The sequence below is a fragment of the Piliocolobus tephrosceles genome, chromosome 6 (genome assembly GCF_002776525.5).
Source record: "Piliocolobus tephrosceles isolate RC106 chromosome 6, ASM277652v3, whole genome shotgun sequence".
NCBI classification, from domain to species: domain Eukaryota; kingdom Metazoa; phylum Chordata; class Mammalia; order Primates; family Cercopithecidae; genus Piliocolobus; species Piliocolobus tephrosceles.
This window is the reverse complement of record NC_045439.1, coordinates 88,139,591-88,159,461: the sequence shown is the minus strand read 5'-3', so window position 1 is coordinate 88,159,461 and position 19,871 is coordinate 88,139,591. Positions and strand designations below refer to the sequence as shown.

Sequence of the window (19,871 nt, the reverse complement as noted above, 5' to 3'; positions counted from 1 at the left end):
AAGTAACAAAATACTGCTGTTTTGAAGTAATCCTGACCATGACCATCATATGATTTCCACCTTAACTATTTCAAAAGTTTACATTTTAAAGATGTGTTGTGAAGTTTCATCATGCCTTAACATCAGTGTGTTTGCTTGTGAATTTACTGAACTGCTATTCTGTGATGTGCAAACTTTATTTTTTCAGTATCATTCTTTACAAGTATTAGCAAATACGTTTATATTTGTATTTCTCCCACTTTCTTAGAGAAAAGATACCCTTGTATAATCTGATCTGCACTTTACTTTTCTTATATAAGTTTATCCTGGAAATTGTTTCTTATCAGTACAGGTGATTGGACTTTGATGACGGGTTTATGGTGAGGGTTATTGGTCTACAGTACTGGAGGAAAATTCTAGCCTTTGCTTTCTGTGGGCCAACACTGTTAATACTTGGTGGTTTGAGGTATGTCACAACCTTCCTTTGAGAAACATGGAGCTATTTAGATGAAAATAGTTTCAGAACACCAGAGTTAGCCACAGATTATGTTTTTATATAGTATACATTAAAAATATACTATTACATAGTTTAATTTTTTATATAGTATATCAAGTCAGTGTTTTATGTGGCATGTCAAGTTTTGTGTGGAAGCTTTGAGTAACTGACATTTGTTTACCTTTTTCTTTTCAGATTTAATTTACCCACACCCAAACGCTTCTGCAGAAAAAGCCAGAAATGTCCTAGCTGTGGAGACTGTGCCTGGAGAGCTGGTGGGAGAACAAGCTGCAAATCAGCCCGCCCCAGGGCATCCAAATTCCATTAATTTTTACTCTTTGAAACAGTGGGGCAATGAGCTCAAGTGAGTCTTTGGAAAGCAGCATATGAAATTGAAAATGGATTGTTTCTGATAATATATGTTATAATTTTATAAATGAGGTTATAAAACTATCTTACACTTAAAAAGGCCTTTATTGTTTACATCATACTTTCCCATAGATCACTGTGGTTTTAGCTTGTATTACATGCTTATTCTGTGTCTGACACTATGCCAAACATTTTCACACTTACGGTTTAATTTAATTGCTCAACTCTGTGAAGTAGGTCATATGGCTGACATTTTACAGAGACTAAAACTGGCTGAAGAAGAGTATGTGTCTGAGGTCACAATTCTTCCAGGCTGCAGAGCTGGGGCTTCTTGTGCCTAGGGCCTAGTCCCCTCTCCAAGACACTGGGTTGGCCAGGTCCTGTGCTCTGGATTTCCATTCCCTGTTTTTGCATGGTCTAGTGAGAGTGGAGGTGGGTTGGTTTTTGTTTGTTGATTTGGTTTTTATGAGATGAGGTCTTACTGTGTTGGCCAGGCTGGTTTCAAGTCCTGGGCTCAAGTGATCCTCCTGCCTCAGCCTCTTGAGTAGTTGGGACTACAGGCAGGTGCCACTATGGTCGACTTGTTTTTTAAATAAGAACTTCATTGAGATACAAGTCCCACACTGTACAATTCACCTATTTAAAATGTACAATTCAATGATTTTTGGTATATTCACAGAGTTGTGCTACCATCACCACAATCAATTTTTAAATATTTTCATCGATCCAAAAAGAAACTAATTACATTAGCAATTCCTTCTCATTTCCCCCAACCCCTTCTCCTCTGTCCACCCTCAACCGTAGGCAACTCCTATCTGTATGAATTTTTTTTTTTTGGTGGGATTTTTGTTTTGTTTTGTTTTGTTTTGTTTGAAACAAGGTCTTGCTCTGTTACCTAGGCTGGCATGCAGTTGCATGATTGTGGCTCACTGCAGCCTTGAACTCCTGAGCTCAAGCATTCCTCCTACCTCAGCTTCCAAAGTAGCTGGGACTACAGGCGTACACCACCATGCCCGGCTAATATTTTAATTTTTTTTTTTTGTAGAGACAGGGTCTCTCTATCTTGCACAGGCTGGTCTCAACTTCTGGGCTCAAGCAATCCTACCTTGGCTTCCCAAAGTGCTGGGATTACATGAGCCACTGTCCCTGGCTTATGAGTTTGTTTATTGTGGACATTTCATATAAATGGCACTTATATACCTTGTGTCTGGCTTCTTTTGCTTAGCATAATATTTTCAAGATTCATCCATGTTGTAGCAAGTATCAGTGCTTCATTTCCTTTTATGGCCAAATAATATTCCCATATATGAATGTGCCATATTTTGTTTATCCATTAGCTGGGTGTGGCGTGGTGGTGCATGCCTGTGGTCCCAACTACTTGGAGGCTGAGGTGGGAAGATCACTTGAGTCCAGGAGGTGGAGACTGCAGTGAGCTGAGTTCGCATCACTGCACTCCAGTCTGGGGCGACAGGGTGAAACCCCATCTCAAAAAAAATAAATAAAAGAAGAGAAAGATTGTAGAGGCAGTGCATTGTGGGAGACTTGGAAGTTTCTTGCTGTCCCGTAGAGCCCGGGCCAGCGGTCACTGTGCAGTTGGCCGTTCTCTTGCTGTCGCGTAGAGCCCGGGCCAGCAGTCACTGTGCAGTTGGCCAGCTGAGCTCCATAAGGGGTCCCACTGGTTTTTCAGGGTGGGGCTGGGGTGTTCTTAGAAGAACACACTATTTTAAAAAGTAGCCTCTTTGCTGTAACTGCTTTCTTTTTTGTACGTTCATGGTTGAATTCAGTATGAAAAGTTATTCTCTGTGTGTTTTTAGTTTTTAAGGCATATGTTTGTGTTGAAGCTGAGTAGGATGTATAGGATATATACAGGTTATATTGGAGCTCAAATGTCAGGGATACTGAGACCTCAGAAGACCAGCACTTGTGAGGGTGGTCACTGTAGTGGGCCCTGCCTTCCTTCCTCATCCTGGCTCATGGCTGCAGTCCTACCTTCTTGGCCCTGCTCTGCTCCCATCCATCTGCTTTCTGCTGTTTTCTCTCTTCAGACAGCTCTGATCATGTCATCTCCCTACATCAGAAGCATCGCTGATAGACCTCAGCCTGCAAGTGCAGCTTCAGACTCTTTGGTCTGATATTTGACGTTCTCAACGATACGACTTTAGTCTCTTCCTTGGGCAGCTGCTTCCCAGTATTAGCACTTCATGAGCCTCTGTTCTGCCCATTCTGTGCCTTCCTCTTCATCTCAGAACCTCTGCTCACCATGTGCCTGTCTGCCCTGTGCCATCTAATTAAGTCCCAGTCATCTCCCAGCATCCAGGGGATGGGGAGGGATCAGCCGGGAGGCACAGTGGGGCTGCCTTCCCTGGGTACCTGCAACTAGAGAACCACTGGTTTCCTCTGTTTCAAAGTATTGGGCTTCTCAGTAAAGAAAGGGATCTGTGCTCCTAAAAGTGTCAGAAAACCACTGAGAGCTTCCCTTCATTCCACATGTTAAAAGATTGAGGCTTAGAGAGGTAAAGTGACTTGCTCAAGATCACATAGCAAGTGTGTGGCCGAGCTGAAACACACACCCAGGTCTCCTGGTTGGGGACCCAGTACTCCTTCCGCCTTTCATCATAAGAATACATTTGGGGGACTATTAGTTTGCCAGAGGTGTGTCGTCTGCCCTCAAAGTGAGATAATGGAATGAGGTGGAAACAGACCTGTAATGCTGGGTGTTTTCCATGTCCTTGAGCATAGGAACATGGATGATGATTGAGTGCCTCCTGCCTGGAAAGTGAATGCCTGTCACTTCTGCCTGTCACAGCTGACAGATCACATTCAGCGTGAAACATCACTAGGAGTTATCTTCTATTAGCTCTGCCTTTGCCGTGTAACACAGTGATTAAGAACCAGGCTGTGTGAGTTCAACTCCCAGCTATGCCACGTAGTAGCTGGATAACTTGGGCAAGTTACTTAATATTCTGTGCCTCCGTTTCTCACTTGTAATATGAAGATAATAATCACACACCATGAGATTGATAGCATGATGATGAGTTCATATGTGTACACTGCTTAAAATAGTGCCTGGCACTTAGGAAGTACTAGTCAAGGGTTAGTTGTTGCTGTTGCTGGTGGAGGCACAGCTCATGACAAAGCCTTTCTTCACAGAGGTTTTTGGGACCACTTTCTGTAGATACTGATGCTTATTGACTGGCATATGAATCTTAAGTGTTTATGGTTTTTTGTTTTTCTTTTGTTTGTTTTTGCTTATGGCGTGCTTTATGAAGTTTTAAATAAAATGCCTTAGGTGCATAGACAGACTTTAATGACCCTAAAATAGATTCCTGTATTATAAATGAATGGCTCAAAAATTGTATGTTTTAATGCACTCAAAATGCTGTCAACATTATAGTCAAGGCTTAAAAGATAAATGAAGGTTTATTTATTATTTTATCCTATTTATCAGTATAGTTGAAACTCTCTTAACTAGCTCCCCTGATGAACTGACATTTTGAGTTTCCTCAGTAGAGCCATGGTCCTCACTGACTGCATGAGACCAAATGGGCCACTTCAGGGCACCTGTGTCCCTGCTGAGCTACAGACCTACCAATAATCAGCTGGGTTTGTTCCTGACTGGTTAATGCCCGTTGTACTTATTATTGTAATTATGTAATTTAATGGGATATTTATTAAACCCATGAAATACAAAAAGGAATTGTTGTTTCTAGGAAAAATAAGTTGAATGCTTAGGGAAACTTTGATAAAGGAGAGTCACTAAAAAAATTGCCATGAGAATGTGGGTGACATGATTGTGAAAAATCAGAAAAAAAAACTTGAAAACCTGTAAGATTTTATGCTTAGATTGTTTCACAACTGTTAGGCCTTGTTCCACTTTCTAATAAGAAACAAAACAAAACTAGAAAACTTAGCTGATGTCTTAATGGATATGATTTGTCCAAGAAAGATAACAGAGAACTGCAGTTAGTAGCCCCAGATTAATTTCTGCCTCCCTCCCTCCCTCTTTTCTGTTCTGTTCTGTTCTTTTTTCTTTTCTTTTCTCTTTCTTTCTTTTTTCTCTCTCCCTTCCTTCCTTTTCTTTCTTTCTTTCTTTTCTTTCTTTCTCTTTCTTTTTCTTTCTCTCTCTCTCACTTTCTCTCTTTCTCCCCTTCCTTCCCTCCTTTCCTTTCCTTTCTTTTCCTATCTCCTTTCTCCTTTTTCTCCTTTTTTCCTTTTTCTCCTTTCTCTCCTTTCCTTTCCCTTCTTTTCTTTTTTCATTTTTTGAAATAGGGTCTCTACTTTGTCACCCAGGCTGGAGTGTAGTGGCACGATCTTGGCTTACTGAACTCTTGAACTTCTGGGCTCAAGTGATCCTCACACCTCAGCCCCGCCAAGTAGCTAGAACTTCAGGCGTGTATCACCAGGCCCAGTATCCCCAGATTCCAAGAAGAGGCTTTGGCTGGCGTGTATCAGTAGACTGGCAGATGAGTGCACATTTACATATACCTTTACAGGTGCTTGTGTTTAAGTTCCTTTTGTATGGATTCCTGCTTTAACCACATTTTTCATTTAACTTATCAATAGTCCAAATCACAGCAGGTGAAGGCACTAGGTCTCTGCTGAAATTCTGGCCAGTCCATGTGTGTATGTGCATGCTCATGGGTAGGAATGCACAAGCATGTGTGAGAAAGCGCATGCCTGAGCGCACGTGCGAGCGTGCATCGGGAGCCTGTGTAGTGGTTGAGCATGTATTTTCAGTGTATGTAGGAGGTGTGCTTAGGCTGCAGCAGCGCTGACAGCAGTCAGCAAAGTTCTGTGACTTTGTGGCCTGGACTGTGCACCCACCTTTGGGTGCTAGGCAGGGCCTGATGTGGACCTCTGGCTCCTGGGGTCCGGCTCTAGTTCTGTTCAAGAGTGGGGTCACATTGTAGATATTTCTGTCAGCCCAGGTTTTGGAATCCCAGTCTTGCTACTTATTGGGTGTGTGATGTTGAGCTAGTGACTTAACTTCTCTGAGCTTTATTTTCTCCATTAGTAAATTGCGTGCACACAATTTACTAATGTGTAAATCAGGAAGGAAGGCGACTTGCTCTTGGGCCCATGGAGTTTCAGCAGTTGTGGGAAGTTGGCTGAGGTCTGTGTGTGTTTCTGCAGTGGCGCAGTGGCACCTGGTCTTCTCTGATAACTCCCAGGAGCATGAAGTTGTGCTTAGCAGTTGTGTCCCAGCAGTCCTTTTTGTCTTGATCCATTCACACGCTCCCGGGGGCCCACATATCAGAAGGGCTGCCGGTGTATGACACTGTTCTATGGAAATCACTGAGGTCATGAGAGGACCAGTGGCTTTGGCCTGTAGACTCGGAGACCTTTCACCATGACTTAGCATGGGAAGCCGAGGCTCAGAGAACTTTAATGTCTTGTCCAGGGCCACCGAGGGAGCAATTAGGCCGTGTCTCCTGTTGTATTTATAGTTGGGGGCTGAGGAAGGGCACCTGTCTGCATCCTCTGCCGGTGCTGGGTCCACCTGTTGCAGGGACCCAATTCTAAGGGACTTGAATCAATTCAATCAACTTCCTCAGCCTTTCAGAGGCTTCTTATTACCTTAGGCTGAAGGCTGTGCTACTGAACATGGCCTTCAGGGTCCCATGGGGTCTGACCCCTGTCATTTCCTCTGTTGCAGGCCCACTTGACTTCTTTCAGTTCTTCAGATGTATGTCTTCCCGACAGGCCCTGCCTCAGGCTGTCCCATTGCAGGGAGGGGTCTCTTCTCCAGTTACTTCTGCTCATTCTTCAGAGAAGCCTTCCCTATTCCTCCCTCTCCTCACTACTGTGCTTCTCCTTCACAGCCCTTACCGCCACGTGTAGTTTCTGTATTTCTTTGTGTACTTGTCTGTGGTCCAGCTCCCTTGCAAGGCTGGGAGCTCCATGGGGCAGGGACCCTGTTTGTCTTGTCTCTGGTTTACTCCAGTACCTCACACTGCCTGGCACATGGTGGGTGTCCGGCACTGACTTGAGGAAGAGTGATGAGGGAAGGCTCCAGACCCTTCCAGGGGCAGAGTTGCTCTGCAGCTCCTGCTCTCGCTGCTTGGGAGCTTGTCATCCTCTGCCCTTTATACTCGTGGGGGGTCTGCCCACACCCACCTGCCCTTGTGCCACACTCCCTTCCCTAGCAGGACGACACTTCCTCTCAGCACTTTTCTTTCTGTTTGGCCTCCTGGGCAGGATGTTACCTTCTGACACAGCATTGTTCACTTTTTTGACTGGGATTGACGGAAAATACACATCTTCATATGTAAATGTATACTGTTGGTATGTACATAAAACTGAAAGAAAAAATTCACTACTACATATAGTAAAGCTAAGTAATATTTTCTCTTTTAATACTAAAAAAATGCTTGTCATGACCCTCAAAATTGATTTCGCGACTCCTTAATTTGATGTCCTGGCCCCCACTGGGTCATCACCTGCATTTGAGAAGCCCATTCTTCAGGACTGCCTGGCTGTGCAGCTGGCCCTCCCTCCCTCGCCACTGCATCTTCCTCTCCCCTCCACTATGGGATGGGGCTGAAGATGTTCCCTTGGGTAAGAGGCTGTCCCTCCCCACTGTCAGCTGTTTAAGGGGCTTCAGGAAGACAGGCAGGCGAGCCTGTGACTCCTCTGCCACAGGGGCTGTAGGGTGCAGTTCAAGGCTGAACCCAGCATGTCACAGCCTACCTGGGTGCATCAGGAAGAAGTGCTTATTCTTTGCAGTGTGGGTTGTGGGAGAGGCTGGTGATGGTTTTGCTGTGAAGATGAGTTTTGGCTTAAAGGGCTTGAGAGATGATGGACAGGGATTGTTCAAAGGGAAATGCAAGTGCAGGGACACCCATGCAGAGGCAAGGAAGTCAGAACAGGGTGGCATGGGTTCTGGTGCCAGGTCCGTAGGGTGCTAAGGGGGTGAGGATAGAAGAGGAGCTGAGGAGGCGAGGGACTCCCAGAGTGAAAGGGGTGGGGGTGTCCACCCTTTGGGCAGTAGGGAACCTGTGGAACTGTACCTGTCTGTACGTTCTACAGTAAGAATATTGTTTCTTAGATGTTTGGTTTCTTTGAGGCTGTGCATGTTTATTAGGTGTTTGCTCTGATGTCTTAGAATTGGAAGGGTGATGTACTCATCTGTCCAGGTAAATGTCTAGAGTATTTTGGGAAGGGTCTTTCTGATGACACCTTTCCAGGTCCTCAGGACAAAAAGACATCATATCAGAAGTAAATATATTCTGACTTTGGACATTAATGCTCCAAACTTGAATGCCAGCTGAAGCCTAGACCACAACAGAAAGCAACCTATCAAAATCCTTGGTTTGAAGGGCAATAGCTTATTGGAGAGTAATTGCATTAATTTACTCTGGCTGCTATAACAAGTGACCATAAAATTGGTGGCTTAAAACAACACATATTTATTCTTTGATTGTTTGGGAGGCCAGAAATTGAAAACCAGCTTCACTAGGCCTAAGTTAAGGTGTTGGCAGGACTGCTTTCTTCAGAGGCTCCAGAGCAGAGTTAGTTCCTGGCCTCATGCAGCTTCTGATGGCTGCTGGCGTTCCTTGGCCTATGGCTGCCTTGGTCTAAATCTCTGCTTCCCTGACCACATTGCCGTCTCCTCTTCTGTAGTTGAATCTAGGCCCACTCCCCAGATAACAGTGTTGATCCATTCGTGAAGACTGAGCCTTCATGGCCTAATCACCTCTTAATGGTCCTACCTCTTAATACCATCACAATGACAATTAGATTTCAACATGAATTTTGGAGGAGACATTCAAACCATAGCAAGTGACCTGACTTGCAGGCCTGCCACCTGACAGCTTCCCCATTTGGCCTGCCTTCTTAGTTGTGTGTTTGTACTTCATTGCAATAAGCATACATGCATATAAAAAGAAAAATCAGTCATTGCTGAGGGGTACACAGTTAAAAGTGAAAGTCCTTTTAAGTCCACTTCTCAGGTCTTAAAAGGACTTAAAAGTTCATAAGTCACCACTGGAACTGAAGGTACTTATATCTGCACCCTGAACTTTGCTCTGTGTGTATGTGATTTACACAGAGGGATCGTACAGTATCCACCATGTCAGTGCATAGCTACCTCAGTGACTTAGAATGCTCAGTCGTCCCTCAGACATGGCTTCTCTGTATTTACCGTGTCATGAGGCCCACTTGCACCAGAGCTGTGCTCTCACCAGCAGGTGGGTCTGAAGGAGTCAGCAGTGGTGGGGAGTGTAGGGCTACCTGTCATGCCCCTTTGAGCTGAGACATTATATAGGCACTTACTGGAATGCCCAAACTTATTACCCTTACTAGAGCTCTTGTTCTGACAGAATTCAGTTATAGGAATGTGCCCTAATTTATTTAAGCAGTTTCCTAGCCATGGACATCTGCTTGTTTCTACTTTTCTGTCGTTTCAAATAGCATTGTTCTGATATTCTTGTACATATGTCTCTGTGCCCTTGTGAGAATATATTTGAGGAATTAATTTGTAGAGGAGGAAATACTGAGTCAGCTTTGTTGAGAGGGCTGTTGCCAGTCAGAGGAAACCCCTCTACACGACCTCCTCCCTGCCCCCCCACCTTCATTTCCCTTAACAGGGCCTGTAGTCTGGAGGGAGGGAGGGAGCTGGAAGCCTGCCTCCCTCCTGTGCATAAAGGGAGTGGTAGCCTGCCTCCCTCCTGTGCACAAAGTCCTGGCAAGTGCAAACCTCTGCCTCGGCAATGTTGTCCCCCTGCTGAAGAGGTTGTGGTGTGGCCTGAAACCTGGCTATGCAGGTGGTTTGTGGAGGGGTTAACTCGGAAGAAATTTGATGGAACATTTCCCAACAATTCTGTCAACTTGTAAATTCTAGCTGGTTATCAGAATTCAAACGAATGTCGAACAAGTTATTACTGTTTTAGTTAGACATTTTAAACTGTGCAGACTTCTACCTGGAAAGAGGTTTTCTTAACAATGATACAGATTGCTGGCGTTTGTTTTAAAAAGCTCAGGCTGACCACTGCCCCTAACAAGGTGCTGTTTTGCTGCTTGGTGGTGCCTCACTTTCTATTTCAGATCAGAGCAGCTGAGTGTTTATAGGTGTGTACCTGGCACGATGCCTGGGGGAACACAGAAGACCTCTCAAAGATCTGTCAAATGAGGCTGGGGTCTTTAAACAGCAAATACTGTCATAGAACAGCCTCTAACACCAGTTAAAAACCCTCCATTTAAACCAGCTGTGAACTCCACATGGAGTGCACAGGCAGGACACGTGGTTGCCCCTGAGGCCTCTGTAGGCCAGAGCAGATAGGGTGAGAGTATCTGAGAAGTCTGCACTGTAATGACCCCCTTGTTGCACAGTCCCAGAATTGGGTTTCGCCACATAAGAGCAAAAACAGGAATTGGCTGTATATTGTTTCAGCTTCAAGAGGCTTTCACTTTGAGCCTGATTCCATTTCTCTGTTACCCAGGACTTGACAAGTAGCACCACGCCTCCAGCAAGGCTGTCCTTCAGCTGCAGGTGAGAGCACAGCAGTGTACGACTCAGGCTTGCGACAGGCTGGAAACCCAAAACCGCTGTGGGAGGAAGGAGGGTGTGTGGCAGTTCTAAGTCACTGAAATTACTGTTCTCTCTCTCCAGGCCCTGTGGGGGTGTTCCTGCTCTTATTTCTCTTTCCTGCACTCACCCTTTAGGAACCAGAGCTGAGGAGCACAGTTTGACGGCTAGGGCAAATGGCAAGGAGAATTTAACTCCTAAAATTGACAGTGGTGGTAATCACATGCCACCTGAGAGAAGGCTCCCGTGGGATCCTTGCCATAGGCAGGGCCACTGAAACGTCATGGTGCAGTGGGTCCAGTGGTGCCAGTGCTCTGTGAAGTGATGAACCAGTCATGTCAAAAAAATGAACAGAAGTATAGCCAGCATTTGTGAGAGTTTTCTTTTTGAGCAGCTATTTAGAAATGGTTTTCTCTACAATTTTTATAATTTTTATAGAATCAGACTTTATACGGTATCTTGCTCATTGGGTTACCATGGGGAATTGACTAGAATCCTATGCAGTTGTCTGTGAAGATGTGTCACAATGCCAGGCTCTAGAAGAGACAAGAAGTAAATAGCATGTGCAAGATGCTGTATGTTGTTTACCAGCTCCCTCTTGGTCCTAAGTAAATAAACTATGAGAAAGGGAGTGTCAGTTCTAAACAGGCATAATTGCTGGTTCCTGATTACTGTTAAAGCAGTTAGCCAAAGGCCATGCATCCATAAGCTGTGATAACGTGATGAGAACATAAGCGTGTTACATAATTTCTCTGTATTCTTCTGAATGTTTAAAGTACAAATAAAAGGGAAAAAGATATGCTTTAAAAAACACATTGAGAAATGACTGTTTGAATGAGAGTATCATCTGTCTGATTCAAACTAGAGATAAAGCTGTCTTTTCCCCCCTTGCCTTTAATCCACCTCAGAAAACAGCAAATGATACATTTTTTCCTCTTCCTTATTTATTTGCATGTTTATTTTAATAACTTTGTTGAGTTATAATTTACCTCCAATAAGTTCACCTATTTTAGGTGAATAGGCTGATGAATTTAAGAAATTATACACAGCAATGTAAATACCTCCATGATAAAGAAAAATAGAACATCTCTACACCTTTAAAAATTCCTTCACACTCCTTTGCGGTTGATCCCTTCCCTTAATACCCAGCCCTGGGCAACCTCTGATCAGCTTTCTGTCGCTATAGCTTTGACTTTTAAAAATGTTTATATAAATGGAATCATACTCCGTGTAGTCTCCTGTGTTTCTTCTTTCACTTAATATAATGTTTTGGAGACTTACCTATATTGTTTGGTGGTTTCATATTTCGTTCCTTTTATTGCTTTAGGGATAAGTATGGATCTATTAAGTAAGAGAATATAAGCATTTACGTGTGTGTGCATGTAAGTAAGGTGGTTCATGTGAGCATGTCCTCTCCTCACCACTCCACTTACCAGCTGCTCAAATGAATTAAGATGTCTCTTCATAGTGAACACATGCCTCTTACCTTTTGACAATTTAACTATAAAAATTTGACTGTTCCTTTATTTCTTTTGCAAATTAGGGTTATACTTAAAACTTTAAACATTATTTGTATTAGGCAATTTGATTATGATATGCCTTAATACAGTTTTCTTCATGATTTTTGTGCTTGAAGTTTATTGAGCTTCTTCTATCTGTGGATTGATAGTTTACATCAGATTTAGAAAAAATTTTGGTCAGTATTTCTGCACATACTTTTATTCCATCTCCTCCCCTTCTCGTCTCCTTCAGTGACCAGCTCATTGGTCCATCCATCCTTCTTTGTTTCATTTGTCATTTTTCTGTTTCATTTTAGGTCATATTTCTGTTTCATTTTAGGTCATTTCTATTGCAGGGTCATCAAATTTTCTAGGCTTTCCTTCCACAATGCCTAGTCTGCTCTTGTTCCCATTTGACATGTTTCTCATCGTAGGCATTGTAGTTTTATTTTTAGAAATTTGATTTAAATCTTTTTTTTTTTTTTTAATTTTCTATGTCTCTAAGATGCTCATTCTTTTTTTCTAGCTTCTAGAACATAAAGAATACAGTTATAACTTTTAGAGTCCCTGTCTGCTAATCGTATCATTTGTAGTTTCTGGCCTGTTTCTGTTGATTATTTTTTTCCTCATTATGACTTGTACTTCCCACTTCATGCATGCCTGGTCATTTTTAAAATTGGATACTAAATATTGTGAATTTTACCTTTTTGTGTGCTGGATTTTTTTTTGTATTGCTCTAAATATTCTTGGGCTTTGTTCTTGGGTGTATTAAATGACTCTGAAACAGTTTGATCCTTTTGAAGTTTGCTTTTAAGCTTTGCTTGGTAGGATGAGCACAGGCTTTAGGAATACCATTGGTAGCCTTTCTCAGTACTCTTTCTGATGCCCTGTGAATTATGAGGTTTTCCTGTGTGAGCCTCAGGGATAGTTTCCTTTGCTTCTCTCAGTTGGTTCTCTCCCTGTCCTCAGATAGCTTTCTTACATCGAAGCCGCAATCAGTACTCAGTTGAAGACTTGGGGGACCATCTAAGATCTCTGCGACACTCCCTCTGTGCAGCTCTCTTCTCTCTAGTACTCTGCTCTATGAGCTGCAACTGCCTTGAGAGTCTCCACTCTATATTCTCAGCTCAGAGAGATGCTGGGCTCCTCCTGGGTGTCCCCTGCCTGCACCCTGGCCTGGAAACTGTCTCCAGGCAGTAAGGTGAGCTTACCTCATTGGCTTTCCCTCTCTCAGGATCACTGTCTTGTGCTGCCTGATGGCCAATGTCTGAAAACCATGGTTTCCTGTATTTTTAATTTTTTTTTTTTCAGTTCTTTAGTTTTCATCAGGGAGGGTAAATCTAGTCCTTGTTATTCCATCTTCACTGGAAGCAGAATTCTCAACCTACTTTTTAAAACTTTTAATGAAATATTTTTAGCACACAGGCAAGTATATTGATTACTCAGATAGCCATGACTCATTTTTAGAGTTTTGTCTTATTTCTACTGCATTTTTAAAAACAGAACATTACTAAGATCCTCTCTCTATTTTTTTTTTTTTTTTTGGAGACAGAATCTTGCTCTATCGCCAGGCTGGAGTACAGTGGTACAATCTCAGCTCACTGTAACCTTCGCCTCCCAGGTTCAAGTGATTCTTGTGCCTCAGCCTCCTGAGTAGCCGGGACTACAGGTGTGTGCCACCACACCCAGCTAATTTTTGTATTTTTAGTAGAGACAGAGTTTCGCCATGTTGGCCAGGCTGGTCTTGAACTCCTGACCTCAGGTGATATGCCCGTCTTGGTCTCCCAAAGTAATGGGATTACAGGCATTAGCCACGGCACCAGGCTAAATGCTCTCTTCTTGATCCTGTTCTTTACCTTTACAGAGGTTGCCAATATTCTGTATTTGATAATTGTAATTTGTGTGTGGATTTTAAAAAACAGTTTTACTACATATATATGTATCCATAAGTAGTCTCTATTAATAGTATAATCTGAAGATATAAAACGGTATCATGCTATACCTATAATTCTTCCATTTTCTTTTTCATTCAGTGTTTAAAAAATGTTTATCCCTATGATACATAGAGCTTTGGCTGAAATGTACATTCCACAAGTATAAGAATCTTGCTATGTTTTGTTCACTGGGATATTCCAAGCATCTAGAATAGTGCCTGGCATGTTGTAGGCTCAAGCAATAATTGGTGGATGAATGAATTAATTTTAAGTGCTGTAGTACTTGACTATATGAATATGCCACAGTTTATTCTCCTGTTCATGAATGTTTAGGTTGTTGTACCTTTTTTATTTTTTTTGTAATATGAACAGTGCTGCAGTGAATGTTTTTGTTTGTGTCTCCTTGTGCACGTATGTAAGAATTTCTTTTAACAAATACTGGATGTTAAGGGTAGGCACCTCTTCAACTTAACAGTACCTTGCTGAGTTCCTCTGTGTGGTTATATCAGTTTATAATCCCACCAGCAATATATGAGAATCCTCATTTTGTTTGGGTGAGGTGGCTCAGGCCTGTAATCCCAGCACTTTGGGAGGCCGGGGTGGGCAGATCACCTGAGGTCAAGAGTTCGAGACCAGCCTGGCCAATATGGTGAAACCTTGTCTCTACTTAAAAAAAAAAAAAAAAAAATTAGCTGGGCATGGTGGTGCATGTCTGTAATCCCAGCTACTCAGGGAGGCTGAGACAGGAGAATTGCTTGAATCCAGGAGGCAGAGGTTGCAGTGAGCCAAGACTGTACCGCTGTACTCCAGCCTGGGTGACAGAGGGAGACTCCATCTCAAAAAAAAAAAAAGGAATCCCCATTTCTCTATCCTCACCAACATTTGATATCATCAGATATCTTAATTTTTGCCAATCCTATATACATGAGGTTACATTTTGTTTTACTTTTGTTTTTGTTAATAACACATATTGTTTTTCCCAATAGAAATTCGATGTCTTCTTTCCGTCCTGGGAGAGGACATAATGATAGTCGGAGGACTGTGTTTTATACCAATGAAGAGTGGGAACTTTTAGACCCAACCCCTAAGGACCTAGAGGAGTCCGTAGTACAGGAAGAAAAGAAGAAGCTTACCCCTGAAGGAAACAAAGGTATCAGCATACTTCCTGTTGTCTGTCATTCTCTGTACTGCTATCTGTTAACCACCAGTGATGTGGGAGACACTTTATTAGCAGGTATTTCGAGAAGCATAAGGACCAAGACCAATGGGGGCTTGCATTCTCTTTGTTGGACTTAAAACATAAAGGCTTAAAAAGTTATTTAATAAATGTTATAAGAAATAAATGACTGTCTGGTCCAATGGCTCAATTTTTTGGGGGAGATAGCACACTTGGAAGTCATGATCCTCTTTATGGAAATATTGATTTTAAAAAACTTTATAGACATTTGAAATGTACACAAAAGAAGAGAATATAATCTCATGAATTCTGGTGTACCCATCATCCAACTTCTACAATGTGAACTATGGTCTCTCTTCTTCCTTCTCTGTCTCTAAGCTCCTGCTCCTCCCTGCACCGTCAGCTGGATTATTATTGTAGGCATTAATCCATTGTATCTGCAAATGCTTTAGTATGTATCTCTAAGAGATAATGACTCTTTTAAAAAAATTATAACCGGCTCACGCCTGTAATCCCAGCACTTTGGGAGGCTAAGGCGGGCGGATCACGAAGTTAGGATATCGAGACCATCCTGGTTGACACCATGAAACCCTGTCTCTACTAAAAATACAAAAAATTAGCCGGGCGTGGTGGTGGACACCTGTAGTCCCAACTACTCGGGAGGCTGAGGCAGGAGAATGGCATGAACCCAGGAAGCGGAGCTTGAAGTGAGCCAAAATTGCACCACTGCACTCCAGCCTGGGCGACAGACCAAGAATCCATCTCAAAAAAAAAAAAATTATAACCGCAGCTTCTTTATTATATTTACAGTTACAATAAATCCTTAATATTATTTAATTTCTTAATTGTTCCTTAAGTGTCTGTTTACAGCCGGTTTGTTCAAATGAGGATTCAAACAAGACCCACACGTTGTATTTAATTGATGTCTTCTTAGTTCTCTTTTAGTCTAAACAGCTCTCTGGGTTTTTTTTCCCTTCCCCTTCCCTTGCCACATTCGTTGAAGAAACCAGGTCTTTACGCTGTCTCCCACGTCTGGGTTTGCTGATTGTATTTCTGTGGGGACATTTAACGTGCTCCTGTCCCATGTAATTCCTGTATACTGGTAGTTAGGGCCAGAGGCCTGCCCAGATTCAGGGTTGACTTCTGATTCAACAGGAATGCTGTTTTGGTGGGGAGATGCTGCGTGCTTCCTGTCGCATCACATCTGAAGCCACATCATCTATTTCTCTCTTTTGATGTTAAAATTGATCAAAGTTTAGGGTTGTAATCCTGATCCATTCATAAAATTCTCCATCAGCCTTTTGCCGGATGCTTTTAACAGCCATTTACAATCCTAGATTTATTTATGCATTTATTTAATTTATTGAGACAGAGTCTCACTCTGTCACGCAGAGTGGAGTGCAGTGGTGTGATCCTGGCTCATTGCAACCTCTGCCTCCCAGGTTCAAGAGATTCTGCCTCTGCCTCCTGAGTAACTGGGATTATAGGCGCCCACCACAATGCCTGGCTAGTTTTTGTATTTTCAGTAGAGATGGTGTTTCATCATGTTGGCCAGGCTGTCCTTGAACTCCTGACCTCAGGTGATTTGTCCACCTTGGTCTCCCAAAGTACTAGGATTACAGGCGTGAGCCACTGTACCTGGCCACAGTCCTGGATTTGTTAATTCATTAAGAGAATATTGATGTTTTAAACATAAAATAACAATAAATAATTTTGAAATTCCACCTTATGCCTGATTCTAGCATGGGGCAGCAGGAATAGGGTACAAGATTTGAGGAAACCTTTATTGGGAGAGTAAGCACTTAGGAAAGGAAATATTTTTTCTGTCTCCTAGAAAAGGACTGTCGTGATTTGCTGTGAGAGGGAGCTTACCTGTGCTCCATAGGATCCTGGTGTAGAACCCACTGGTCCAGTGTGACATGGTGTAGAATGTGGCCACACTGAATGTGCTGAATTACCTAATGCATGGCAAGGCCAGTGGGAGTGCCAAGGAGAGGGGCTCAGTATGAGCTGATAATGCTACCTGGAGGAAAAGAGATTAAAACTGGGGATTTGGGTTATTGAAAATAAGTACTGTTGGCTGTGACTTCCATTAGAGACTGAGGGTGAAATGGAAGGATGAATGTGAGCAGGACTGGGGAGGAGGAATCGGGAGCACTTAGTGAGTCGGGACAGGAGGAGAAACTCCTGCACCATGGAGAGTGTTTTCTTGACAGATGACAGCCTTCTTAGCCCTCTGCCCAGCCCTTCATCCCCTTTGAGGGGAGTTTACGTGATAGACAGGGAGAGACAAAGATGTCACTAGACTTTGATCTTACACTCTTCATGGGTATTTCCTGAAACAGCTCCAAGAATCAGCCCTCCGACTTGTCCATGTTATTCACAAAAAGTGAACTACACTTCCTTTATTTTCCCCTATCTTTAAGTAAACTTTTTATTGATGTATAACATACAGGAAAGTCCCCAAATCAGAAATATACAGCTCAGTGAGTTGTCACAAAGTGAATACACCCATGTAACCAGCACTCATTTTAAGAAAGACGACTGTGCCAACACCCCAGGAGCCAGCTGCTATCCCCGTGCCCTTTCCAGTCACTACTCTGTCCCAGGGAACCACTGTGCTGATTTCTAACAGTGTAGGTTGGTTCTGCCTGTTTTCTAACTTTATATAAATCACACTTACATAATATATACTCCCTTGTGTCTCCTCTTTGTAATTTGAATATATATATATTTGAATATATCTACACTGATATTTATTTAGATCCTATAGTATTTTTTTTTCTATTTTAGTGATGGAGTCTCTGTGTTGCCCAGGCTGGCCTTGAACTCCTGGGCCTAAGCTGCCCTCCTGCCTCAGCCTCTAATAGCTGGGACCACCGGTACATGTCCCTGTGCCTGGCCTGACAGTATTTCTGAATACTCATTTGTTTTTTTGTTTGTTTTTGTTTTTGTTTTTTGAGACAGAGATTCGCTCTTGTTGCCCAGGCTAGAGTGCAATGGTGTGATCTCGGCTCACTGCAACCTCCGCCTCCCGGATTCAAGTGATTCTCCTGCCTCAGCCTCCTGAGTAACTGGGATTACAGGCATGCACCACCACGCCCAGCTAATTTTGTATTTTTAGTAGAGACAAGGTTTCTCCATGTTGGTCAGGCTGGTCTCCAATGCCCAACCTCAGATGATCTGCCCGCCTTGGCCTCCGAAAATGCTGGGATTACAGACGTGAGCCACCATGCCTGACCCCAAATACCCATTTTTTAAGAAGGGGAATATAGTCATGCTTTAAAACATGCGTGTCTTAGTTTGTTTTATATTGTTATAACAGAATACCATAGACTGGGTAATTTATAATGAACAGAAATTTATTTGGCTCATGGTTCTGGGGCTAGAAGTCCAAAAGCATGGCACTGGCATCTGGGGAGGGCCTTTGTTCTGTATAGTCCCTTGGCAGAAGGCAAGAGAGGGCAAGAGTGAGGGAGAGCCAGGGTACCAAACTTGTTTTTATTGCAAACCTGCTCTGGTGATAACTAACCCACCCTGGTGATAACAACATTAACCCATTCACAGGGGCAGAGTCCTCATGACCTAATCACCTGTTATTAGGCCCCACTTCCCAATACTGTTACATGGAGGATTAAATTTCTAACACATAAACTTTGGGGGACACATTCAAAGCATAACGATGTTTGTACGTTTAAAAAAAACAACATACATTTGAGTGTTCTTGGTTTTTTGCTAAGGACAAATTAGCAAAAATAGGATGCTTAATATGTCTTAGTTTTCCATGAAAAATGATCCTGTGATGGAGTCTTCCAAGGAAGCATCCAGTGGGGGGAAATCAATCATCTCTAGTTGAAGCATGTTGGTTACTATCTAGAATGCAGTGGGGGCAGAGTCATCAATCTCCTGTAGTTCTCAAGGAGGTGAATGCCAGACTCCCTGGAGGATGATTTGTGAGGATGCTTTATTTTGTTATAGTTTCCAAAAGGAAGATGTGGCTTGCGTTTAAAATACAAGTTTTGGCCAGGCGTGGTGGCTCATGCCTATAATTCCATCACTTTGGGAGGGCGAGGCGGGTGGATCCAAGGTCAGGAGATCGAGACCATCCTGGCTAACACAGTGAAACCCCATCTCTACTGAAAATGCAAAAAATTATCCAGGTGTGGTGGCAGGCACCTGTAGTCCCAGCTACTGTGCAGGCTGAGGCAGGAGAATGGTGTGAACCCGGGAGGCGGAGCTTACAGCGAGCTGACATTGCACCACTGCACTCTAGCCTGGGCAACAGAATGAGGCTCCGTCTCAAAAAAAAAAAAAAAATTATAATAATAAAATACAAGTTTTATTTTTATGTAGGAGTAACTGGCTCAGGATTCCCCTTTGATTTTGGACGTAACCCCTACAAAGGAAAACGCCCTTTGAAAGACATAATTGGGTCGTACAAAAATCGTCACAGCAGTGGTGACCCTTCAAGTGAAGGCACATCAGGCAGCGGCAGCATCAGCATCAGGAAGCCGGGCTCCGAAATGCAACTGCAGATCCAGAGCCAGCAGGAAGAGCTGGAACGGTTAAAGAAAGACCTATGCAGTCAGAAGGTAACTTCTTCTGGTTTCTGTCTTACCCCACATCAGCAGGCCAAGGACGGGAGGAATAAAGCCCAATTTATGTTTCCCTGAGTCTGGGGACAGCTTTGTTTCCCAGATGTTGCTTTTCCTCTGGAGGTTCCATATTGCCATGGCCGTCATCTAGGAGTGGCTGCTGTGCTTGATCATTGGTTCAGAGGTGTTTGCATTTGCAAGAGAGTGAAGATCTCTCAAAGGAGGACAGAGGAGGTTGCTGTCTGCACCCACCGCCCAGTCCTGCCCCTGAGGTTGAATCTCCCTGAACACAGTTT

At 43.1% G+C, this 19,871-nt stretch overlaps 1 protein-coding gene across 1 annotated transcript in view; it reads left to right on the top strand.

Moving 5' to 3' along the window:
- TBC1D2B (TBC1 domain family member 2B) overlaps positions 1–19,871 on the top strand; it is an 83,395-nt gene that overhangs the window by 32,894 nt on the left and 30,630 nt on the right. The window contains exons 3-5 of the mRNA XM_026449629.2: positions 671–839; positions 14,790–14,953; positions 19,334–19,572. Coding sequence (XP_026305414.1) covers positions 671–839; positions 14,790–14,953; positions 19,334–19,572 — 572 coding nt within the window. The remainder of the gene's footprint in view (positions 1–670; positions 840–14,789; positions 14,954–19,333; positions 19,573–19,871) is intronic.